At 40.9% G+C, this 27,350-nt stretch overlaps 1 protein-coding gene across 2 annotated transcripts in view; it reads right to left on the bottom strand.

The window, feature by feature from the left end:
- Nucleotides 1-1,795: 1,795 nt before the first annotated feature.
- Nucleotides 1,796-27,350, bottom strand: part of elfn1b (extracellular leucine-rich repeat and fibronectin type III domain containing 1b) — a 94,044-nt gene continuing 68,489 nt past the window's right edge. Inside the window, exons 3-6 of one of the 2 annotated variants that reach the window (XM_026359052.1) lie at nucleotides 6,378-7,129; nucleotides 6,143-6,296; nucleotides 4,895-5,061; nucleotides 1,796-4,660 (exon numbers count right to left, since the gene is read on the bottom strand). In XM_026359052.1, coding sequence (XP_026214837.1) covers nucleotides 2,569-4,660; nucleotides 4,895-5,061; nucleotides 6,143-6,296; nucleotides 6,378-6,667 — 2,703 coding nt within the window. In that variant the 5' untranslated portion in view covers nucleotides 6,668-7,129 and the 3' untranslated portion in view covers nucleotides 1,796-2,568. Of the gene's footprint in view, nucleotides 4,661-4,894; nucleotides 5,062-6,142; nucleotides 6,297-6,377; nucleotides 7,139-27,350 lie in introns of those variants that run through there. The other variant, XM_033326836.1, reaches the window with a different exon arrangement.

Consider the following 27,350-nt stretch of genomic DNA (forward strand, 5'->3'; position numbering starts at 1 on the left):
CATTCACCCAGGAACTTTTTCCAGTTCTGTTGTTTGTATTGTGTAGTTTTCAGTCAAGGTTGGAGTCAATTCTGTTTCAATTCACAAAGCCTGGTGGGTGCTTTTCAGTCAGTAGAAGCATTTGTAATTACAATTTTTTTTGTCAATACTATAAATACCAAAAGCTTGTTAAATTCAAATTACAATGAATTGAAATGCTGTTGACTCCATTCCTGGTTTACAGTCTTCATAAATGAGTTTTTGTAGCACAGTTCTGTATAGAATAAACAAGTATTTTGTTATCTCCTCTTTTCAGCCTCCAGTATTTAGATCCTGCCGATACATATGTGATCGCGTTCCACCATCACATAACACTTCTTATATGTGGAACGTTTTCCATTGAAAACCTTTGATAAGGCAAAACCCCTATTAAGTACTTAAATAGTCGTCTGCAGTGGCAATTTCGGGCTTATTGAAGACAACATTTGGTTCAATTGGTGACCCAAAGTGGTGTGAAGTAAGTTGTCCATGAGATTGCGGCCTCAGTAGGCCAAAGTTTGATCAGAATAGTTTTTTTTAGAAAGCCAGATACTCCTTTGTTTTTGATTTTTTTAAAATCTCTAATCCTGAAACACGTGGCCATCTAAAGAAAGATGAAGACACTGTTTGAATACAGCTCATACATGAGAAGCAGAAACGCCAGCTGCTAAACAGTATTAATATCTTCAATGATACATTCATCTGTGTGTGGTTGTGTGTGCATGAGTACACTTGGATGTGCTAAAGTCGTAACTGTAAGAATGATGGTGGGTAAGTACTTGGGGCCAGGTCAGGGGCTATAAGGGTCAATTTACTACCACAGTACTTTGGTCTTAGAAATGATTGGAGGGGGTGGGAGGTGGGTGGGGGTCGGTGGAGCCAATGGCGGTGGATCATTTTGTGCAAATTGTTCTGTTTGGCAAACTGATGTGTGTCGATGTGAAGAAGAAGAAGAGGTCTGTAAATAGTAGTATTTAAAATCATTTCAAATACTTTGTGAGTTATCAAGTTGGCACAATGGCACCACAGTGGAACCAGAGGAATCCAAAAAAATAAACAGTAAAAAGTTGGGAGGTGGGAGGAGAGAGGAAAAAATGAATAGTGGATAAAACACAGTGGAGCTACAGTGTATCGGGAAGGAAGCTGAGAGTTTTAGGTCTTTTTCCTAAGAGTCGTTTTTTGATTTTGAACAGTGCAGATATGTTCCCCTGTGGGAATTGAAGACATTCATCTGAAGATTAGAATTTTTAGTTCGATTTCAAAATCAAAAACGTACCATTGTAAGTGAGCAGGTAGGTAACTAACATGGGATTCTAGTTTCTGAAAAGTCTGAAAGATTTCAAAACCATGTTGTACAAACAAAACAGTCACCTGTGTTGCAAATATAGAACTTATCTCTCTCATCTGTACAGCGTTCCCTCTTTAGGAGGATGAGGAGCAGGTGTAGCAGGGCTTCACCAAGAGAAAAGACAGGCTTGTGTTTGGCTCTGCAGAGAGCACATTCCTCTTGGTAGAAAACGAGAACTCAAATGTCTTGTCCGTCATACTGTTGTTTGACTCTGTTGGTGTGCACTTCCCAGCTGAGAGGTTCAAAACAGTCAAAACACAGTCACACGACAGAGCCATGCCATATTCAAATAATAGAATACTAATGAAGAGGATCATAGGAATAATAAGAAGACCAGTAATGATAATCAGAATAATAATAATTCATAGTAATAACAACATATCATTCTATGTTTTTAAATTCTGTATATAAAAACAGTGGTGAGGAGAAGTTGGTACACAGTAGGGCTCTACTATCCCCTTGGTTGATTTGGCACATTATACTCACTCTCTGGTGAGAGCTACCTACTCATTCTCAGCACAGTTGAATATTACTGTTGCCTGGCGACCCATCCAGAATTGTCATTTTGATTATTTAAATCTTCCAAATCACAGCAGACCTTTCAAAAAGTCTGCCCTCGTGTCGGTGTCGCAGGGCGAGATGCAAAAACAGCCTTCCCAGAAAAGCAAAATCTTGATCAATCCACCGTCGTAATGAGAATTGGTGAGGTTAATCTGGCGTGGTCAGGATTGATGAGTGTCAGTCTCAAGGCAGATTAAAAGCGTATCAGAGCTGTCCAGGATGGGTTGCCTGGCAACATTTAAGGTTTCTCTTCTTAATATTGATTCTGTTTTTTGTTTTTTTTTCATTCAAAACTTAGTACAAATAGCTACATAAGTTTGAGCTATAATTTTCATTACATTAAAAAAGTAACTCAGTCTTTCTATAAGTTATGATTTTTGATGTTCAATATAATATATTAGTTTGGTCCTCCATGTTATCAGAAGCAAAGGCTTAGTTTGTGTAAAGTGTGAGTCAATATGTGTGTGTGTGTGTGTGTGTGTGTTCATGTACATGTGCATTTGATTGTGTAAATCTTGTAGGTGGTGTGTGTTTCTGTGTATTTACAGGTCTTTTTGTATCAGTTAGTTTTTTTATATACGTATCAATATGTTACGGGACTTTTTCCATCTTCATAGTGTTTGGGGGTCTCAGGTGTGGGATCAGGCCTTCTGCTGTGCAGACACACCCTTCCAGTAGTCCAGTATGTCGTGAAGATCCTCGTCCTTGGCAAACTGAACCTTTCTCCTCAGTGCGTGTCCTGCTGCCACGTATCCTTCGTCCTCCATGGATGACTGCCGGTGCCTCTTACGATGCAATTTGAACCTCTCCCACAAGCCCAAAGTCGGAGTGCAGAGGAGCCCTTCTTCCTCCTCGTCTTCTTCGGGGCTGGAGCAGTAGCTGAGGTTGTGGTACTGGGGCGAGAGTGGGTAGTGTGGCGACAGCTGGGAGTACGCCAGTTCCCGCTGCTTGGCCTGCCTGCTGAGGGTGATGGGATCTAACACAGACGGCTTACGGCCTCCTGGGTGGTGGTGGAGCTCTTGCAGAATCTGATGGGGGTGCTGCAGCTCCTGGAGGTGCTGCTGGGAGCCGGGATAAGAGTGGCGGTGTTCATTGTACTGACGAATTCTCTGGGCTTCAGCACGCAAAATAGCTGCTGCTGGGGTGACTGTGCGGATGGCTTCTCCTCCCCCGCCTCCCCTGTCTCCTCTCTCTCCGGGTGAAGTCCTCTCGATATAGCGGGTCTCTGATGAGTGGTAACCTCCCTCTGAGCGGAAGGAGCGTGGGCTGCGAGCAGAGCCAGGAGAAGAGGAGGTGCTGGGCCTCTTGGAGGTCGGAGGAGCCTCCATGCTGTGGTGTCGCTGCAGTGAGTGATGGTAGCTTCTGCCCCTCTCCTCTCTTCCGCCTCTCCCTCCTTTATACACTGGGGAGAGGAACTCGCCTCCTCGTTCTCCTCTCTCTCCTTGTTCAGAAAGGAGCACCAACTGTGGCTCTGCTGTTGAAACAGCCCCTCCACCTGCAGAAGAAGGGGATTTGATCCCCTGTTGAAAGGAGGTAGACTCGGATTTGAGAGCATCTATACAGTTGTTGATAATCTGGTTTACTTTATCAACTTCTTTAGCAATGGTAGAGATCTCTGCCACTGAGCCCTGGGGATTTGCTTGTGGTGACATCTCCCTTTCTCTCTCTCGTTCTCTCTCCCTTTCAATGCCAGAGCCTCTGACCTCCATGTAGTTAAGTTTAGCAGGCTTGTGTGCTGGCGTTTCTATCACTTCCTGCAGCTTGTATGGATCAACCTCACCACCCGGAGGCAGGTAGGGCATTCTGGACAGACTGTCCCCAGCGGCAAGCTTCTGAGAAACAGATCCTCCACCCCCTCCCTCTATATCCCCTTCTCCGCCATACTTGAGCTCTATCAGAGTCCTCTGAATCCTGCTCATCTTTCTCTCCTTCTCCTCCATGATCCTCTTCCTTCTCAGGCAGTGGACAACAAGGCCAAGGAAAAGCAGCATGCCAAACAAGCAGCCCAGAATAGTCATAATGTAGTGAGTAGCTGATGACTGATTGGCTATCCTCTCAGGCACGTCTCGTCGGATAGTAGAGATGGTCAGACAGGTGTGGTTGAAGCGCAGGGAGTTTCGTATAGAAGCCACACAGTACGTGTAGTCAGTGTTAGGTTTTAAGTTCTTTAGCTCAATATCTTGTCTTTGATTTTTCAGAGTCTGGATATCTGTGAAGAAGCTGTTGTTATAAAGTACCAGGATGTACATTTTCTTATAAGGATGTGGGATCTGAACTGTTATCACAGCACTCGAATGTAGCACTTGCTTTAGCGTCATGATTGGTTTGGTCTCCGAGAAAATGGGGCTCCAGCTGATAACTTCTTCGGGAGTGGTCCCAGATGCACAGTCTTCCAATCCGCAGGGAGAGGCAGAATCAGGGGGCAATGTGGTGTAATCGGACGGCCCGATCCCAAAGAAGGGTGTCGCGCTGCTATCGTCTATGCAGACAATACTGAGCGCGTGCAGGGCGGTGCGTTGCGTAAGCATGCGGGGGTTCTGGCTCAGGAGGTTGAATCCAGAAAACCCCTCAGGTGAGTCGCACACCATCCTTTCACTGGTCCTGTTGGGGAAGGCTGAGAGCCAGTGCAGAAAACCCAGCAGCTCACAAGAACAGTTGAACGGGTTGGTGTAAAGTTCGCAGGTGGTCAGCTTAGAGAGTCCAGAGAACAAACTGCCATCCAACACCTGGATCCTGAGGAATACACAGAAGGAACATCATATACTAACATAGTGTAATCCACCAAAATCAATCTGGTTTATTAAGCTAAAGCTACATCCAGTAGTGTTTATTTTGTACTTTACAAGTCACGTAACTGACTACTCGTATTGCTCTCTATCTAGTTTCTCAGTTGGTTAATCATCTAGTCATTTCACTTTATGCTTTCTCTCTCATTAGATGCACATATACACAGACCCATGTCAATACCTGTTCATGGAGAGGTCTATATTCTCTATGTTGGGACACTCCCAGAAAGTGTTGGGTGCAACAGTCTCTATGAGGTTGGCTTGCAGGTATAGGTACTGCAGCTTTCCCAGGCCTCTCAGCATCCCCTCTGTCAGGTTTCTCAACTTGTTAAAGCCCATCTGGAGAACCTGGGGAGACAAAGACAAGTGGGATTATTCTAATCTCTGAAGAGCCAGTTGGCGCCAGGCATCACTCACTACAAGCTGGAAACATACAGAACAAACAGACGACGGTTCAGTACAATTCATGTTTCACATGGTGATCTAAGCCTTTTTGCTGTGCTGAATTTACTCAGATCTTTCTTGTTCACATTTTACCTCCTGGCACAGCTCCATCAGCTGGGGTAGATGTGTAAGCATGCCAGCTCATTATGGCCGCGTTCAGCTCAGTTTGGTGAAACACTTTTGCCTGAATGTTTCTGGAAGCCATAATGAGCGGGTGTTGTCTTTCTTGTGTGCCTCTGTCCATCTGCGTGTGTAGTGTTGAAAGGATTTTGATCCTTTACTTATGTAAGTAGCAGTACCACCGTTTTTAAAAAATAAAAACTCCCTCTGATTAGAAGAGTTTGATTCAACATTTCTGTATAAAAGCAGCCTACATTGCAAAGTAGGTGTTGCAAAATCTACTTAAATATCTCTTTATGCAGAGCCTCAGTACTAGTACTTCTTTGAGGAATATACTGTACTGTAAACATGTTTTTATATAACAGCCCTCCTTTCTCCTTTTTCAAACGTTTAAAATGGTCCAAGATCAAGTGACCTTAAAATAACATGGTCAAAAATATGCAAAATTATGATTTCAATCAGAAAATCGCATTACAGAGTAATAAGTGAGAAAACAAGACACCTTATACCTTACCTTTGAAGCTCAACTATTTGGTAGTCCAGTGGTAATTATATACTGTGTAATTGGATTATATGCCTGGTGGTGTAGCTAGGTCTTTCAGCTGCTTAAAACCTACAACGACTTTATTTACATTCATTTGTTCAATTTTGTGTTTTTGTGTGTAAAACAGTTGAGAATTAACCAGTAGTGTTACTGTTGAATACATGTATTGAAATGAGGTAAAGTAGAGATATAAAGTAGTTGATAAATAAGCCTAACATATGTGGTAGTACAAATTTACTGTGTTCAGACAGTTCCTCCATTATTTGTTTGGATGAGCACAATATATATGCTGCTGTTTATGAGTAAGTTGTCATCATTCACCTGCAGGTTGAACTGTGCTGAGAACGCTCCATCTTCCACGTAGCTGATATCGTTCTTGGTTAGGTTCAGATATGTGAGGTTCCCAAAGCGACTGAGCGAAGAATAATGGACAGACCTTATCTTGTTCTCATTCAGCCTCAGATCCACAATGGTGCTGTTGAGAGAGGTGAAAGCCTGTTTGGCAAAAAGGCAAAATAATGTATAGAAAATCAGTTTTCGTTTTAAGTCTTCTTACCTGTTAATGTGGGAGGGGATGGCCTCGTAAGGGGGCTGGTTCATACTGCAGATAGCCAGCCACACAAATCCCTTCTCCCCTTCAATAAGCCAGCAGTCAGCTGTTACCATTGGCAACCGCATTACTGACAGCAAGGCGAGCCAACAGAGGAAGGAGCTGGCTGTGGACAGGACCACTGATGAAGGACGTCTAGTCACGTTATGTCTCTGCCGTCCCTGTCCTGTCCTCTGGGCCATTTGGGATGTCGTTGCAATATCCACTGGAGAAAGATGTCCAGAGATGCTTGCCATCTAACATTTATTCATGCAGGCTGGCACCATTTGGAAGGGAGTTAGGGCTTATTTATTTGATAATATTTCAGTGTGTAGTGACTCAGTGTTGCCTATTTCTATAGGTGTGTGTCTGTTCTGCTTTAGGTTTAGTCACAGCATGGTAAGATGTTGCCGTTTCTCCTAATAATCGTATCGTAATGTTAGGACTTCAGGATTTATTAAATTAGAAGAGAGTACAGGAATGGGATGTATCACTTCCTTGGCAGTATGTGCGTCTAGGTAAATTTTATCAATTGTTTAATTAGTGGGTCATATTCGATTTGTTATGCATAAGCTGGCAAGTCGAAGTCATCCTGGAGCCAGATTGGCTGTTACTCATGTCTTCTGTGGCCATCTACGTCTCTGATTGGACAAGCAACTCCTTACTGTCTTGCTTCTACTCATTGCTCACTGCTCTGTACTTGGTGTGAGAATTCGTCCCTGCAGGGAGAGAGAGAAAGCGAGAGAGAGAGAGAGATGGGAGGAGGGCATTAGAAAAGCCTTGCTAATGAAAAACAGTGGTTTATTTGGTGAGATACCAACAAACACAACCCTGTTACCAGCACGATGAGATAGAGGTAGCTCTTGTTATTTAACAGCCTGGCATGCAAACAGCCCCACACACAAATTTGTGCACGCAATACTCAGAAGACTTTTCTCGACAAGTCCAATTAGCGCACACATTGGCGCAGACACATAATAAACACCTGAACATCACAGAGCTCTTGATGTATGTACAGACACACAGGTTTTCTGCCACACCATTAGCCTCAGGGTCTTGATAGGCCCGGGCTAAGAATGGTCATGGCTCTGATAGTGTATCTAATTAATTAATCTACTCTAAATAAAACACTTCCTGGGAAAAACAGCTGATGTCTTATGGAACAGTAGTGACAGAGGGAGGTGGGGGACATGAAAGATTCTTGCAAAGAGCTGCAGAGTGCTAAGGAGGAGGAGGAGGAAGAAGAAGAGTGGGTGCACGAGAGCGGTGAGGAAAGATGCATGGGGGAGGGGAGAGAGATGGTGAGATGAAGTGTAGAGTGAGATGGAGGGAGGGAGGGATGAGGTGGTAAGGACAGAAAGAGCAGTGATTCTGTGAGAAAAAGAGGAGGCTGTGAAGAGAGGGGGGGGATATAGAGTGGCTCTCTGTTTGTCTGGAGAATTTGCTAGAAAAGTGGCTCCCTCTTCTCTTTGAGAGCTTTTTTTTTTCCCCCAGCTGTGCGAGCAGCAAACAGGATGTGACATCATAGAGGTGAAGGAGTGGGAAGGAGCAAAAGGTCCAGTCTTCTTCACGAGCATCTCTTGGCTGCTCTCCCCTCCTTATTGATTACAGATGAAGTGCGAGGCAGGGAGGTGCTGATGTGTCACCTCTAATCTGACAGGGAGGGTAAATGAGGGCACTTATTTTCTGGGAACGGGACAAAGCTTCTCTGTACTTTTTTGTGACCTTGAAGAGAGCCACCGTCCTGGCTAACTGTTGTTCCAATAGCCTTTGAATGTCACCGTTCCCATCTCTTTCATCTTTCTTTATAAATAAGTGAAACATGTTCCTGGAGCTCATGACGCACGCTGTAATTACCTGCTACCCTTCAGAATGTGGTGGCAAGTAAAATTAAAATGAAAATTCAACTTTGTTAACACGTTACATTAAAAAAAAGAAGGAAAACATCTCCAGCTCTCGCGATGACCTGCCAGCACAGCTGCATCATTAAAATCTGTTCCCCTATTCTCGATATTGATCAACTTTCTCTTCTAATATTATATTTCCAGACTCTTGGCTGCTAACAAGAGAAATATTCTACTGCATTAAAATCTCATGGCATTTCACAAAATAGCTGTTGATATTTCAGTCTGGACCCAAGTGGTTGACCAACCAATCAATTAGCAGACAACCGTACTCGTTTTGAGAACTGTATCATTTGGACTGATACAGAAGAAATAAACTGATTCATCTCACGTTGAATCACATCCAGGTACATTAGCTATTTTTTTATTCCAGTAAATAGCAACTTTGCCGCTTTTCTGCAGTTATATACTGTATATGAAAGCAGCAACATCCACCTTAGTTGAGATAATTAAAAAATTCAGCTCCTTGTTACGTTTTAGTATGTGTGTGTGATGAGGTATTAAAATAAATGGTTAAGAAGATTCCTAGTGGAGACTTTTAATGATAAATTAACTTAATAAATCATGACACATGACTCTCCGGAGATGACTTAATATAAAATATCTGCAAAGATACTGGGGATTTTAGCCCTGGTATTCTTTGGCATTATATCAAAACTAAACATTGTGATATGACTCACTACTACTACTTACACCTTCTTGTTCATTCTCGTACTGTAGCTAGACCCTTATCTGACCTCTGTCAAACATGACATTTAATATGCATCAGTCTAGAAATTATGTTTTAAAGGCAGCTATATTAGAAATGTTAAATAAACTATATACTGTATTTTTTTTATGTACTATCATTACTATCAATATAGTTGAACAAGTGTTGCTCTGTTGTACTTTGCATTATAGCAAATTTCAGAATGATTTGAAAGAGGTTTTTTTTACTGTACTTTTGGAACAAAGCACATAAATTGCAGTTTTGTCCTACCTGTGTATATACTGTACAGTATAAAAATACAATGGCGTACGTGAGCATTTGTGGGTTTATATGCACACACAGAAGGTTTTTCCAGGCAGTCAGCACAATGTTTAAGTGATGGTGAGACTTCCTCCCACATAGCATGAGACAAACTACCCAGTTAGGCCACCAGAGAAAGGGTCGGAACTGCTGCCAGCCACACACATAAACACGCAGGGACACATATGCACAGGAACTGTCCATTTTGCTGACCAAGGGTTAAGCTCAGATAAACAAACTGTTGAGCACAGAGAACGTGGGGGTGTAGTGATGATGTAGAGGGAAACCAAACAATGCAGAGACGGCTGATTTCTGCTTGACCTCTTTTTATTCCGAGGGAAGTGATGTCAGCTAAAGGGCCAGAAGACAGAACAGGAGTGCGGGGCAGAGGGGAACAGGGAGAGATACAGTAGCAGTTACAGGCTTACACTTGACCTCCTTTTGTAGTGAATACATTTGTAGTAGCTAACGTGATACACGCAGAAGAAACTGTTAAGAGGCTGTCGGCCTCTTTTTCATTTTGCATCATTCATCGCCTTCCCCGATTGCTCTGGCACTCTGTGCGTACACACACAAGCCACTGGCCGGGCTGCTGAGTATAGCCGTGTGGAATATTCCAGCACTCAGCATCATGACTGGCTCACTTTCCATTCATGTCACACTCAAAGATTTATATGGTACAAACCGTCATATAGAAAAAGGCCGAGGCGGTCTCTAACCTTGCTAACCTTACTGAAACTGTACACATTTTCTGAGATAAAAATACAAACAAACATGGAGAGTGCAAAGAAATAAATAAAAAAATACAGGGCTTGCTGACTCTACTCTCACAGAGGCAGCAGTGTGTCCCCTTTCTGACACAACCAAACAGTGGGATACTGAGCCTTGCTATAGGGGAATTTTGTTTTGCACAATCTAAAGCAGCAAAATTCACTCTTAACAAAATACAAAACAACAATCGTATCAATCTTATGAGGTGCTACAAATGGAGTATTTCAAATGAAAACTCAGATTAGAGTTTTAAGGTTCCACGACAGAAAATACCATTTTATTGTATTTCTGATGGTCTGTTCTCCTCTCACACTGCTTTATGTTAGACTTTGAGAGGGCTGAAAGGATATTAAAGCTCAAACAAATACAAGAAAGATTTTGTATCCTGTGAAGATGGTTAAAGCATTTCTTTCTTTCTCTGCAGAATATGTATCTGGTTACAGTATCTGGTCAAAGGCTGGGACAGAAGTTATATTATAAGTTATATTGCATTTCTGGGAAGCTTTATTCTGTTTATTTTTACGTTTGTTTTTCTACATTACCGTTCTTGGCACAAGCATTCAATGTTTGCCTGTGACAGGTGGGTATTTTGATGCAGATCCAGATGCTGATCTGCCTATTAAGATGTTATCTTATTAAAATACTAAAGCTTTGATTAGGGTATTCACTCCCATGGCACGTTCTAATTTTCTGGGGTTTAGTTTCAAATGGTTTCTTATTAACTGGCCTAATATGCTGCTGTGCATTTGTCTGACAAGCTGCTGACAAGTCCCAAGGATGCATAGACTCCCATGCATCAATATCTCTTAATATTAATTAAATCACAACCTCAGTCTGGGTCTAACTGATCGCTTTAAAGGGCCCCAGTCCAGAAAAAGTCCAGCACATAATTCTCAATTAAACGATAACTTATTGTTTTTACACTTAGGGTTTAAACATTGAGTTGTAACATAATAGTTGTAGCTCTTTCCCCTGCTTCCTCTTACAACACGTTGTGAGTGAGGCATAAATATGAACATTAATTACAGACACACATTTGCATTCACAATACACCAGAACCACACTGGCAGTCACTCACAATGCATTCCTCCATCTCAGGGTGTAGTGGGGCATCACACACACTGCCAGTACTCCCATTACTATTCCATGCCAGTGTAGAAAACAGCAGCACCCAACAAAGCTGCAAGGAGCTGTCATCAGGAAAATGATGATGAAGCCGGAAGACAAATGACCTATGATGCCAGTGTGTATGCATGCTTGCAGTTACTGCAAACCTAGTATTTGCATGTACATGATGTGAAAATAGTTGGAGAATAAGACAATGATGAAGATAAAGACAGTTTTCCATGTTTACTGTCGAATAGTAAAGGATGAACATGTGATTGCTGTTGTTGCAATTAGGAATCAAAATGCAGTGTTGAAATTCTACTTCTCCTGGTTGCAAAAGTTGCCAGTGCTTGTATGAACTGCGCTCATAATGTACGTATCCACTAGGATAAGCAATGTCACATTTAGCAAAATCAGGAAATGGAAAAATCACCTCCTGTGATATTTTCATCTATGGTATAAAAAAGCATGAAACGGGTTGGATTAAATTAAAGGGACAGGGACAAGATGGCCACAAGAATGAAATATCTTAAAGAGGAATGTAGTTACACATATTACAGCATGGTTACTCGCAGCACTATGCTGAAATGCAGCCATGACCCAAATCTGAAAGAACTAGAATTGCTGCAATCTGAATTACATGCATGTCTGTCCAGACTCCCGTTCTAATAAACTCATCCAAGTGGAGCCCAACTGGACATTGGTGCCAAAAGTAATAAAATCCACACCAGAGGTTGTGCCGGTGAGAATGATACAGACGTGAGGTCACAGTGATCTTAACCCTTGACCCCAAACTTTATCAATTTATCCTTGGGTCCAAGTGGATGTTGTGGATGTGCCCGCCACAGACATGCTGTGTTCTAACTTCTTAATCACAAGAATAGACAACTTGAAAACATGAAAAACGTACCGGTAAGATGTTGGATCATGGCCATTCTTCTCGTCATTTGGCAGGTACAGAATGCACATCAGCACCTCTGACCTCTGAATAATGGACAAAGCTGCAGCATCTTATTAGTTTATTCCCTTAGACACAAAATGTGTACAATTCTAATTTGTGTACATCATTAATGCTTTCCTTGCTGCTCACAGCAACATCCTTGATTTTACTTTGGAGACCCTCTGGCAGCTCTGCAAACACTGTCATACGCAGCTGCTAGTAATGCCGTATGTTGATTTAGGAGGCTATTTTAGGTTTGCTCTGAAATAATTGAGGTATTTATGTAACGCGGAAATATGGACGCAAGTAGTGTACAGTTTTTCCTTTGTTGCCTCAAGTCATGAGATGTGCTAGACAGTCTTTATGATGCTTTGAGTTCATCGTGTAAATTTGTCTGCTTAAAGGCTCGAAAATTCTGAAACTCCGCCAGAGTTCAAAGCCTTTGTAGGAGCTATGTGAGATGAATCCATGGGAGTTGTCATTGCTCTGAATAAGTTATTTTTTTATGCTGGGCCTCTGTCTCAATCTATCCGTCTGTCCACCAAAACCTTTTCTTCTCTGTATTTATCTAATACTGCGTATGTGCTTTAAGTATCCTGCTGCCCTGTTGGTGGGGTCTCCCTCGCAGATTTTGGATCTCAAAAGGTCTAACCTGGTTAAATATAGATTTAATGAGAAAAAAAAAGAAAAAGTGAATTCCCTTCGTCCGTGTTTTTACTATGAAGCTTATTGATTCCCCAGGACTCAGAGGTGTCAATCTGTGGACAAGCTTGTGAAGAATTAATCTTTTCCTCAATGTCCTGGGACCTCACATCAAACTGTATTACACACTGTTCTGGGTAGTACAAAACTACTCTCCCCCTGGTGAACATGCGCACATGCACACACACACACACACACACACACACACACACTTTTTGCAAGGCACAAATGACACATGAGATTTGTGCAATCGATGAAAGTGAGTCATGTGGATTAGATTAGATTATGAGGCGAGAGGAAGTGATGAGGAAAGGAAGAATGAGAAGAGAGGAAGTACGGGAGTGAAAGGGAGTCGGATCAAAAAGCAGCATGCTCTCAGGCAAGAACAACTACACCCCTCATGATTGAGAGACCCAGAGCGAGTGTGCGTCTGTCTGCCGACCACACGGTTCAGAGACATCCATAAGAATGTAATTTGTTTTGACTCCCAGTCTCACCCACCTTCACTCGCCCATTTTACAAACCCCCCCATCCTCTCCTCGCCTCCCCCTCCCTATCAGAGCGAATGACTTTTACGCAACTAAGGTTTCAACACTGCACAACATCACACATCCCTGATGGGGAAAGAAAGCCAACGTCTGTACGCGCCGTCTCCTCTGCCTTGGGGGGTTTAAGCGTAGAGGAAGGAGGGGAGCTTGAGGGCTGGTGGTGGCTGTGATGGAGCGAGAGGGGTTGAGCTGACGTCCAGACTCTGTGTGATGAACGTTTCTATAAGAGATATGGAAACACAGAGCGTGACAAACACTTCCATTATAGAAATATTCCACTGCCTGCTACTCAGCCAGTAGTGCTGACAAAAAGAGAGCGAGAGAGAGAGAGAGACATTCACTTTGTGTTGTAAGGGATGGTAACTGGGACAAAAGTGGGAAAAATAACAACTCTATTGTTACAAGCTCTTTTACTTTTCTCATCACAGTACAATATTTGTGTCTCATCCGTCTTTTTCTCTCTGGCAGAGTCTCGCTGTCTGTCTATCTCTGTCTCTGTCTTTGCAGGGTGGGGGCTATGCCAGAATAATGGGTGCTGCTGATATAAATCTCCTCTACTGGCCCTGCAGTGCTTCACTTGTCACTCCCCTACAGAGAGAAGCGAACATATGAGATGCCATAGATGATCCTCTGTGGCAAAGCAATGTATGGTTATGTAATGTGTTTAGTATTCAGAGAGGAGAAAGGAAGGAGAGGAGGAGAAAAGATGGGAAGCAGAGGTGGAAAGCGTCAGTGCTATGTTAAAGAGAAAGAAGCAAATTACAGTGTGGACCACTGTTGGTGGAAGCCCTTGATTTTATTTTGTTGTGCTTGAAAAACACGCTCAAATGTAAATGTACCTTTTTATTATCAGGACACCTAAAGATAAAATCATTATAAAATGTGGCTGCAGCTATGGAGCCGTACGTGCGCCAGAATGCATCTTTATATTACATACATTATCGACAATGGAACATTTTCACCTCAGGGTTTAATTAGTAACTGTCCTGCAGCTTTTTCTCATTTCACATGATTTTCTTCAAATAGCTCTTTAGCTGGGGTGTGCTCAGATATCATGGAAAGCTCCAGAAAAGCTACTAAATGAACCCTGAAGAAAGATTGTTTTGTCAACTACTGTATCCAGGAATTATAAATGACCATAGTGTCAGCTATACATAGTGATATGTACTAAATTCTAATCAGCTAAAAAATTAATTTGAATTCAAATACTTTTTGGGATCACTCTAATGTAGTTAGGTATAATAAAGTTGTCCATTAACTACACTACATGGCTAAATGTGCTAAACGTGGTTTGGCTTGGTCCACATATATTTAGCTATGTTGTGCACTAGTCCTTTTTTTTTTTTTTTTATCCGGCAGGTCAGAAGCTATGACCTTCTGCTGTAGCTGTGACACAATAGAGCTAACAATTGCACCGCAATGCTACCACATCTTTAAAAATACTACATATAAATATTTTGTTGGCTCACCAAAGGCTCTGTGGGGTAATATGCCAGAAAAAGGTAAAACCTGTGCTTGGTGAGAGACAGACGACAGTGTTTTTTGGTGTGAAATGTACATCATGAAATTACCACCATCACCTGACATAGCACTTCTCCAAAGCTGATACACAGCATCACACACACAAGTCTGCACAGAAAAACAAACACGTACACAGGTGTGATAACTGTGTGTGTGTGTGTGTGTATATGTAGTGTGTCTCTGTCTCTCTGAGCAGGCAGTAGGCCAAAGAGGGTTTTAACGCGCTTAATGGGATTTCACACTTTGAAGTACACGCACGTACACACTCTCGGACACACACTAATGTTGAAGATAAACATGTCTGAAAGCTATGTGTGATCCCAGACAAATAAACACACACACCCACACATGCACACTCTCTGATATAAAAGGATTTGTCAGGCTCCCACATTGTACACATGCAAAACTAATGCACTCCAATATTCACCGAGCAACATTACTGTTACTCACTCATTTCCAAAAGACGCAGCTTTACACACCTGCCAGAACGGAAACGCACGCAAAATGTCTGTCCAGCATTGGTTCTTGTGTTAGTCGTGCAGTGGCTGTAGTGACCTGTTGTCCTTCATGTTGAGTTAGGGAGCACTCATGAAAATCCATTGTGTGAGTATCAAATTCTTGTAGACTGAAGCCTTGGAAAGTGGCTCTGAGAACTTTACAGGTTTGCAGAGGATGACAGTTGTGGTAAGACTGGCTGCGCTGCAGTTGCAACAGATCCCAGTGGTGACTCAGAGTCGTGGCTTAAAAATATTCACAGAAACTTTTCAACTTTTCAAACTACTCCTGCACTAAAATCCATTTCTCACTCTATGTTCGCTTATTGTTTTTCCAATACATGGTCAAATACAATATCTCTGGTGGAGCTTCTGAGCTTCTAAGCTTCAGTACAAAGATGCCAAAGTGCTGCATAAAGTAGTGTAAAGATCTACATTGTGGAGAAACTACTGTATGAGTGCTGGAGCATACTGCACAACACAGATCAACAGTAGAAAAGTACCTTATTATGCAAGAGCGCTTTGAAAAGTTTACATTTATGTATTTCATACAGCTGAGTCTGTGGTAGCATAGATAAGGACCAAACAGCATTTATAATAGTACAGAGCAATATTTGTGCAGTATTTATGCAGTTCAATTCAGTCAAATCGCTACAATCTGTGGAGGGCTGATATTTGTGAGAATGCAGAGCCAAGAGAGACTTAAATGACAAAAGTTATTGTATTAGCTGTGGAGACAAATATTCTGTGCTCTTGACTGAGTTAGAAAACTTGGTGTATCAATAAAAACTAAATGCAACAAAGTGTTGGTGGATTCATCATGATGTGCATAAGGTACATAGAACATCTGTGTTTATTTCATGATTATATAACATATTTAACCTTCTATGTTCTTCTTTTAATACTGTATCTCACTTTGGTGTCTTCTAATTCAGTGGTTTAATGGTGGGAACTAGTTGTTGAGTCTACTTGAAGAATTATATTCGATGGAAACATGTCAACTTGCATTATCTTTTGCAGGTTTTCTGGAAATGTTTTTAAAATCTGCACTATTCTGGATGGAAACCTGGTGATTGTTGCATTGTTGCACCAACTATTTGAAAAACACAAATGAACTTTACTGTGCTAGATTCTGGTCTAATCAGGTACTAAATGCTGCGAATCCAAGCTGCCACCCTCCACGAAAGAGCAAGCTACAAACATTTCCACCTTTCAAGCACAAAAGCAGTGAGAATTGAATACTCAGAAGACTGATTTTATGTCAATTATCCCTCTAACAGCACATCTGTTTAGACGGATAATACTCAGACAGATGTGTTGTAGAAAATAGTCCCCAGAGTTTACTCAAAAGTGAACAGATTTTTTTCCCCCTCAATCGAGCAGCTCTACTGTATTTATCTGTTGTTTTCAGAGAATGCTGTAAAATATGGGACCTCTGCACCGAGAGAGTGAGTGAGAGCAGAAAAGAGAGATTTCCTAGTAATAGAAAGCAAAGCTTATGTGCTCTGGTAGGTGGACCGTGTTATGGCCTGTCTGAAAACTTTTGCAAAGTTTGGCTTTAGAACTTCACCAGACAAATGACTGTGGCTACATACCATAACTCTTAGAGGAATGCATCTCTCTCTCTCTCTCTCTCTCTCTCTCTCTTTATTTCTGTCTCCCTCTCTTAGACAAACACACATACATACACACGCACAGCTAGTAGCAGCTGAAGAAGCATCACTCAGACACCTCAAGCTGTTCATTTCCTTCCTGTCTTGATACATGCAGCCAACTGTAAAATGTTATAAAAGCAACATCAGTGTGTCTTCTGAGCACACACACACACACACACACACACACACACACAACCAAAATCAGTTTTTCACTGTCACTTCCTGATAAACACATTATGGTTAAAAGTATTCATGCAGCTTGTATCAGTGCCATGAGTACATTTCTGAGCGTCTGCATGCCTGTCAGTATGTGCCATTTAGTTTTTGTGTTTCTGCATGTGTGTCCCTGTGTTACAGACACCAGCGAAATTTGGGAGGTCGATCGAAATGAAAGTGCTGCTCACCTGCTCTGCAGGTTACTGCCGTGGTTACAGAGGCAGAGACAACCTCTGCTGTGATGGTGGGAACGACAATTTAGATAAATGATTGAAATAATGGAACACCATGTTGTACAAACATTTTTTCAGTCTCTGTCATGATGTCTGACAAACACACACCACAGTATACTGTGAATAATCATATCCACCACTAGATTTTGTGCTACTAGAATAGTAGACACCAGCTGAATTTGGCATCTCTGATACAGCTCTTGGCTGGCTGAGGTTCAACCGATCTGGGCAAACCCTCAGGATATCTTGGCAGAGGAAAGTATCCAATTCTCCCTGCCTCTCCATAGGTGTGCCACAAGGCTCTGTTCTCAGTCCTCTTCTCTTCTCCATCTATACTATGTCCCCAGGCTCCATCATTCACTCACACGTCTTTTCCTATCATTGCTTTGTTGAAGACACATGGTTCTTCCTGTCCTTACTACCAGGTGACTGTATCATTGCGCCTTTCTGTCTATCTCTCTGACCCCACTAAATATGCTACCCAACTGCCTGTGTTGGCACTTGATTACTGCAATGCCCTTCTAACAGGGCTACCAACATGCACAATTATAGCTCTCTAGATGATCCAAAATGCAGCAACACATCAGCCAAAGAGGACACACATCCTACCACTGTTCATAACTCGATGGCTGCCTGCATCAGGTTTATAGCTCTGACACTTGCCGACAGAGTGGTCATCTCAACACCACTTTCCTATCTGAGCACCCTAATCCAGGTCTACAATACCTCTCGCCCACTGCACTCTGTCAGTGACTTCATCTATTGGTCAGGATAATTTTAAAATAAGTAGACTTTTTATTTTTTAAGGTATCATATTCAAGTTGTACTGTACATTTGTTTATAAGCTAGATGACTTTCATGTGACTGGTTGTGGTTGTGCTGTTTAAACAATTATATGTGATAACTCTCTGTGCTTCCACCTTTTTATTTAATTTAGTTCTTGAAAGCAAAGAGAATAAGCATTGAATTAAGCCTCTTTGTTTTAACAAAAAAAGCACTGCAGTCTCTGCTTTGTATTTTGGCTTTAATGTTGTGTCTTAACATTTTGGCCCACATTTCTGTCATAATGCACCTCCTACAGTTTTGCCCCGGAGCTGGGACCCGGCCACTGAATAGAATTACAGCAGCTGTACTGGCTGCACTGCCATTAAAACTCATCTGTAGTTTTTAGTGCTTTGTCCAAGATTGCACTTGGCAATTTTACTCACTGACTGTTTGGAACGCTTAATGCAAGGCAATCATGTAACATAATATCACCGCACACAGCTGGACAATACTTGTCAAACACTATCAGTAGTGTTTAGCTTTTACTTGACGGAGTTCTAAATCATCTCCCTAAGTGAAACTGTGCTTTGCTTGAACCCTTGATGAGAAACTTTTATGAAATACTTAAGAAGAAAAAAGGCCACACTAGTGAATATAAATTATTAAAACCTCACAACTATCTGCTTAGCTCAGATGCTAAAGCAACCTGTCTGCACAGAGTCTGTGGGCAGAAGACACTGGAAGCATGTAGACTTCTTACAGCAACGATTTGTTAAAACAGGACATATCCTCAGTGCATCATTTAATCTGGAGTTCCTCTCCTTCGCTGCACTACTTTGTCAATAAAGCTGATAAAATATCTGAAGTTTTACAGAAAAAATCTTGCTCCGGGCTTCGCTGACATTGTAATCAAACATTTCTAAACTCTCAGATCAACAGAACTGTAGTAGCATTCTTCATCATGTATGATAGCTTGTTTAAATTCAGCGTTATCTTGTGTATGAAGTGTCTCATCTTTCTAAAGAAATCTAACAGTAGATGTTCCTCAGCCTTTACTACACTACACACTTACACACATAATACAGACGACATAATGCATTTCACTTACATTCACCTTCACAAGGACCAACCATTACCCTCACCCTTAAATAACCAAATACCAAGCTGAACCTTGTAACCAAGTCTTCTGCCCTCAACAACCGATTTGAACAAAGATATATCCACACAACCAGAAAGAAAAACATGTACTCTCTCTCTCTCTCTCTCACACACAGACACACACACACACATATATATGCACACACATACTGTTAAGAAAAAGCCAAAGGACCTTGTGGAGCTTAATCAAACCTGCACCTGCCTGACTATAAACGAGAGGAAGTGAGTGCAGACTGGACGAATGAGGAAGGATAGATTTATTAAATAACTTGTATAACTTAACTTATATAAAAACATATTTTACACTTATAGAATTACCTATAAAATGAGATTAAATGGGATTGAATTAAGTTAGGAAAAACCACAAATTTAACCTAATCTGCTTCATCAGGACAGTGGTTGTGGTGTGACTTTTTATTCTCTTCCCATTTGAAGACTTGTGATATCACAACTCAAGTGGACCTTGAGTTATACATTATTATTTTGTGTTAGCAATGACATGTAAGTAAACATTACAGTATATTGAAAGGTTTCTGAGGTTGTACAACCTAATGTATAACCATAAAGGGAAAAAAACTATTAGAGTCCAGCAGCCCACCACCACTAATTACATCCTCAGTGACAGTTTAATTAACACCTCTCAGAAGGTTTTGATAAAGACCGGCCATTACAAGTTTATAAAGGTTGACTATGTCACAAAGTTGTTTTATTGGATTGCATTATATTACTGTATAATGTAATGTTCCTAATCAAGTAGACAGTTAAAATGGTGAAAGTCTGAACTCCCATTCAACAGTGAAGATTTGTATTAGCTTTTTAATTAGCTAAACTTGCTATATATATTTTATCCTCTTGCCAGCAGTGTTGTATTTTAGCTAGAATCCACTCTCCTGAGCTACACTGGGAGAATAAAACAGCAGCAACTTGTAACTCATGGATCGGGTTTTTAGAAAGATTGGATGTAGCCGGTAGCCTTGGTGGTGGAGCTGCACCTGCTGCCACCCATTGAAATTACAGAGCACAAATGTTGCTGGGTGGCAGAGGCAGCAACGCTTGAAAGCAGTATGAATAAAAGCCAAAAAATAGAAAGATTTCTCCTGTAAAATAACCAAAATTATTGTAACTTTGGTAACATCGTGTTCTGTTTAGTAAGAGCCCACTGATTATAATAAGAAGCAAATTAATAGGGGCCTTTAAAAGGTTTAATAATTTGACATTAATCATTAAAAAAACATGGAGGATAAAAAGGTATCGTTTTTATTTCATGTTTGTATGAATGTGTTGGTGTGTGTGCTCAGCGTGTGACTACTTACTAAATGTGTGTCTGGATAATGGAGAAACCAATGACTGATGGAGAGGTTAATCATTACAGACAGATGTACGTGGTGCTAAATCAGCATTAGGTATAGTCTGACTGTGTGTGTACATCAGTGTGTGCATGCCTGCTTGAGCTGTAACGAGAGGGTGTCCGCTCCTTCAGTGGCCATGACGGGAGAGGTTCTTCAATCAGGCATCATGGGAACCAGCAGCCTCATTATTTTCAGTGTATGCAGACAAGTAAACCTGCATTGTGAATGTGTGTGGGAAAAGCTGCTCTGCGACATGAGACACAAAGAAGCTACCAGCCAAGCGGGAGCCGAGGTCAACAGCTCATCATGCTGCAGCTTCATCTGGCTCCATACACATCTACACAAAGCTCGCCAAGGTCATTTCATTGCATTTGTGACTCAAAGGGCTGGACTTGGAATGACCCTACATGGAGAAGCTCTGGGCACGTGTGTCGGTATGTGTAACAAATCCCATGACACTGTGTAAACCTTGTGTCTAAACCTCATAAATCTGTTGACCTAAGGACACTGCTGAGATGAACTGGCCAATAAAAACTTGACATTCACACCAGCACCCACACATAATGTAGAGACGTGCGCAAAGGTACTTTTAATGCATAGCTTGATGATTTGAAACGACACGCATTACAGCTACAACGCTTCCCTGTGTCCATACATAAAACATGATTTTGTGTAAACAAAATGCCTTTGCACGGGCCAACTCACGCACAGCCTCCCGATATGAGTACACATAGAAACATACTCACGCTGCAAGATAAGAGGGAGGCAGTAAGCTAAAGTCATCTCAATGTGATAAATGTGTTTTTGTATCCTGTATACATACAAAAGCTCACATGCACAAACACATGCTGGGAGGAAGAGTGAAGAAAGGAAAGCAACAGACAGAGGAGTGGCACAGGAAGCAGAGATTTTGAATGAGAGTAGGAAAAAGTATTCTTGTCATCTGTTTTCACAACAGATGGTGCTATGTTTTTAAAATAACGACTTGATTTTTGTGAGCTATTGTGGAAGTGTTACTTTTTCTAGTCAGTCATTTGTTCAAACTGCTAAGTCTAATTTCACTTACAGTATGTTTTTGTGCCAAACAGCCTCTTGTACAGCCTTTTGCAGGGAGTCTGGTGCTACAAAACCTCCTAGGTGAAATAACAGGGCTGGACTTGCTGTGAGCATATGGGTTTGCAAGCTTATTATTAACCTAAACAGCTTTTAAAATAATACTGTAAAACAGTATTTACTGCTCTGTAAGGTTATAACAAAAGCAAACATTTTCTCTGTCATTTAGAGAACTGCGAGGAACAGTAAACGGTGGGGAAAGGATTGGTATCTACAGTATCGGTCATTCAGCCATTATCCTAACTCTAACTGTGTATCAAGGGTTGTGGGAGTGCTGGAGCCTAGCTGTCACTGGGCAAGAGGCAGGCTGCATCGTGGACAGGTCACCAGTCAGTCACAGGGCTGACATATAGAGACAGACAACTATTTACACCTATGGGCAATTTAGAGTCACCAGTTATATCATGGATATTGAACATGGGCCCAACTTGCTGTGAAGTGATGGGGCTGACCGCTACATCACGGTGCCTCCCTGTCATCAACTAATACATTAAAATAAAGCTGATTAAAATCAGATCCTTTCTTTACTGAACTACTAGTAAACTAGTAAAAAATGAATGTGCAAATAATATTTACTTTGTTGCACGGACGCTGTAATGTGTGGCTGCACAAGGTTGATGAACAAATGGTTGTACTGTATGTGAAATAGATCAGTTTGCAGGTTTGAAGGACCTTGTGTATATTTTTTCTTCTGAAACTTTCTGCATTAAATTCCCCTGCTGTAACACTGTAGTCTCATTAAATTAATGAAGAGGCTGCATTATTGGCCAGTGCTTTTCACGGTCTGAAAGCAGCCTAAGGGAGGAGGTGGATATTTGGGTCTAGCAACCACATGACTAGAGACAAATTCAAGTCCTTGATTTTCTGGTTCTATTTTAACCATGATGATGATTTTCTCTTAACGACCAGCTGTGGTTAATGTATGGATCAGTTTGAATTGTATACTAAATATTTTCCTGTTTACATATGAAGACCTATTGGGAGGAATAATAAGTCTAAACCCTGCAAGTATGGAGACAGTCCAGAAAAAGGGTTTCTCAGTTTGGTGTGGACCAACTTATGTAGCCTGTAAGAGGGCCATGACCTCGACCACATCCAGCACCTTTGTTTACCATGAGTCAGGTGTTATTGCCCAAAATCAGTAGTCAACCTTACTAATACTCTAGAGCCTGAATGTGAGAAAATCCTTGCAGCCAGATTTCAAAATCCTGTAGAAAACCTGGAACTGGAAGAGTGAAGACTGTTACAGTAGTAGATGAACCAGTCATGGGTTTATTGATGTTCTGGGGTCTAGGAGCCGTAAAACTGCATAATGACCTTGGAGTTGTTAAGTAATACTGTACGTGAATAGTCACTTTAAAGAATTTACCAAACATGATGCTATAAGGAAACCTACAGAGCGTTCAGAATAACTAAGATATCATTTCTTTCCAGCCCTCCTTGTGCAAATACTCTGGAGAATTGCTTACTCAACCAGCACCACACAGTTTGACTGACATCTCTGGAGGTGCTGCATCAGAGCTTCATTTCCACGGCTACTTTTCCAGTCAGGCACAAACAAACTGCTATTAATCTGTTTGACTACCATCATATTTCACCACCACATTCTCCTTTGTTACGCCAACCTCCTCATATTCTCTGTATTATGTTTCTATCATTGAATACTTGGCGCATATTAGAAGGGTCATTCAACACCAGTCAGATGCACTGTAAAGCCCGCTACGAACTAATGTAGAGCCATAAAATCAAGTTGTTTAGTGCCAAAACTCCTAAAAACAACTGTGAAAATGGATCAAAATAAAGAAAAAAGATATAACTATATTCACATTTCTTATTTGAAATGCTCGTCATCAACTTATATCTGGTTTTAATGATTTATAATGTTTTTTTTATCAATATTTTTAATGTTTAGATCCAAGGAAATATTTACTTAAAGATAAGAACTGATGTGTTTGACATATTAGTTCTTAAAATAAAGTCAGACTTCAGTCTTTTTCTGTATATATTTTGTTGATATTTCTCATAATTCATCTCTGATGCACTTGAAGCTTGAGACTCTTCTAGAATAGCAGGAAAATCCATATAAATTGGAAATGCTGCTTTTATCTTCACATCATATAGAAAACATTTGATACACTGCAATACAGACTTTTACAAAGTGTTTCCCTGCTGAGTATTATAAATTTATCTTTCTCAGTCCTCCCTGAACTTTCTATCTCTCACACACACACATTTAAAGTCATGTACCAGTGGTCCAGCCTGTTTCTACAGCAGCACGTGACTTTTAGATTTATTTGATCCTGTAGCTGCTATAAACGCATTATTCTCTAATTCAATACAGTAGTGCAATGTAACTAGGTATATCTGAGGTACTTTTACTTGAGGTGAATATACTGTAAGTGTTCTTCAACTTTATACTTGTACTACACGCCACATCAGACTGAAATATGGTACTTTTTGTACTTTAACTACATACATACTGTATTACACCACAATATACACTGTAACCTCACTATAATGAAGCTATTGGGGTCCTAAAAAACACCAGAAGCTCCACCCATCAACCAAATAATCAACATACTGTAAACTGCACTATTTCTGTAAATGTACATATATATAGATATACATTCATTTATTTTATACTGTATGTAGCACATTAGTTACTGTAGTATACTGTAGTTTCTGTGATTAAATTTCAATGTTCCAGGGAGTTAAACCTTTAAACTTTAAATGCTAGTTTTTTCACTTCACGTCAGGAACTACAACAAAACACAAACCATCGCTGTCTCTGTAAAAACGGGGGTTCTATTCAATAGAAAGTTGTATTGTGTGAAAGTGCGTTATAGGACGGTTGTAAGTAAAATAAAACGTCAGTGAGTTAAGTTTAGCTTCATTCTGGTCCACCACATGCTGCCTACAGCAATATTTACCATAACACACGGCCCGTCGACACAAAAAGTCATACACTTTAATATTTCGTTGAACTGCCTTTAGCTTTGATTATGACACGCATTCATCGCATCGTTTTAAGGCCGATGAATCATTTTTGGAATATGCCAGTGAAAAAAATCCATTGATGGAATAACCTGGTCATTCAGTATATTCAGGTAGTCAGCTGACCTCATTCTTTGGGCGCATAACGTTGCTAAACCTAGATCTCACCAACTGCAGCAACCCCAGATCATAGCACTGCCTCCACAGGCTTGGACAGCAGGCACTGAACATGAAGGGTGCATCACTTCACACCCCCTTTCCTCTTACCCTGATGTGCTCATCACTGCAATTGACTGATCACGATAATTCAAGATTTTTTTCCAACCACTTCTCTTCCTCAAAGTTGATAGTTTTTAATAATGTGTTGAACAGTTCTTTTAACATATTTTGCCCGACCACAGGTTGTGTTTTCCAACAGGGTTGTTTAAGAAATGAGAAGCTACTCACTGCATCACTTAGGGTTAAATAAGTTGTTTCCAGCTGGAAAATAATCATCCATGCACTAATTATCCAATGGGAGGCTCTTACCTGTTTGCTTAAATTAAGGTGGTGACTGTTTTCTGGACGGGCAGTGTATTTTGCATGTAACCGCTAATAGTAACCATTGTGGAGCATAATGAGTAATTTTACTTCTTAATAAGTATATTTTGCTGATGATATTTGGGTAAGGAAAAGTGCAGATGTTTAACACATCAGTCTGTTTAGAGGGTTTAATGGTTTTGCTTTTAGCCAGTCAGCAGCAGCGCAAACAAGCTCCGAAAGAAGCCATGACTTGACATTATCACCTTGTTAGCATACATTCTACCTGGTAAAAGTTTCAGGTTACTTTAATGCTTAATTCTGTATAATGTTATGTTGATAGTTACTCACTATTTCCTTCAAAAATTCCTTCAAAGTTTGGCTTGAACAGGAACGTCTCCTTCTGTATTCACACTTGTTGCTCTCTTGAGCACGGAATCATTAAACAAGATGTGAACACAGTTGTTCAAATGGGCAGCATACTGAAAAGCCTTATAAAATCTGGAGTATTTGCCTGCATCACAGAAGTTACTTACTGACTAATGAGTGGAGCTTTCCCAGATAAATATTCATGTCGTGAAATATGGTTGGGCACTTTTACAAATCTATTTCAAATGAAGTGCCGCACATTTATGACTGCCATCGTGGGACTTAGTTGATGCTGGAAATAAGCTCTACCTCCCGTACCACAAAAACATCTTCACAGCTCATGTTTTGGGTTCTTCTGCCTCAGTCAAGCATTGTTTTCGATTTGTGACGAGCTCAGAGACAGGTTCTAAATCGACAACGAGGGATTATTCTATTAGTCACTTTTCCTCACCAAAATAATGTACTGTGGGAGCTTTAATACGGTTTTAGGTGCTGGGTAGAAAAGATCTGACTAGGCTGCAGATTTACAGCAAGGTTTCGACCACTTTGCATAATCCCAAGAGACATCTGTCTGTTTATGTAAGTGTGAGTCTCACCTTGCAAATTTTACATTTGAAGAATTTAAATTAGGTGCTTTAGGACAATACACGCAAATAGACTTTTTTTTGTAAACACATACAGGCAAAGATGCTAATTTCCAACAGATAATCTGCTATTTGAGGCTAATCTTTGTTGCCCCAGAGCATGTATGCACTTTGAAATCGAATTAATTTTTATACAAAAATAAACCGTAACAGTTTAAAGCGTGTGTTTCGTGGATGACATGTGTGTGTGGCTGTGAACGAAAGGTAAACCCTCAGCTCAAAATAGCTGCAGCTCTGTTTATAACAGAGTTTATATTATTAGTTCATTGTTTTTTTCTTCCTTCCTCAGTAGCACTTTTGATTCAGGTTATTCAATCTGACCCCACCCCACACATTCAGACACACTCACACATGCACCTCCATCTGTTATGCTCTGTCCCTCTCTCTTGTTCCTGGTAGTTCCTCTGCATACCAAATGCACCTGCTCGTACTTTGTGATTCGTTTTGTTTGTTTTCAGTTTGTTTTCCTGGTGTATGGTGTCGCAAGGCAATCGTCTGTCACATCTCGGAGGCATCTACGCATATGTGCTGCGGATGCGTAGGCCTGTTAAAACTACCAGATATTTTGTGACTGATTTTGATCTTCTTCTTTCTTTGTCAGTTGGCTCAGCATCAAATTCAGTCAGTCTGTCTTTTGCTCTGTCGTTCTCTTTTTCCACCTGTCACTGCCACGCTGCTGAGACAAAGGAAGCGCACGGATAGTGATGGGTTCTTCTTGGGACAGTTTTCTTCACATGTATTTACTGCTGCTTTTGCCAAGCTTTCTATTTTAAAATGAACACATCATAACCACCATACTTTTCAGACATTACTAATGTATTCACAACGTGACCTGAAGTGCTCCTTGGATTTTGTGGGATGTCTGCAGGACTGTTCGCAGCACAAAACAGGTGAAAAGGTGGAAACAAATCCATTCTAGCAAATCATTT

This window comes from Anabas testudineus, chromosome 1 (genome assembly GCF_900324465.2).
Source record: "Anabas testudineus chromosome 1, fAnaTes1.2, whole genome shotgun sequence".
Taxonomy (NCBI): domain Eukaryota; kingdom Metazoa; phylum Chordata; class Actinopteri; order Anabantiformes; family Anabantidae; genus Anabas; species Anabas testudineus.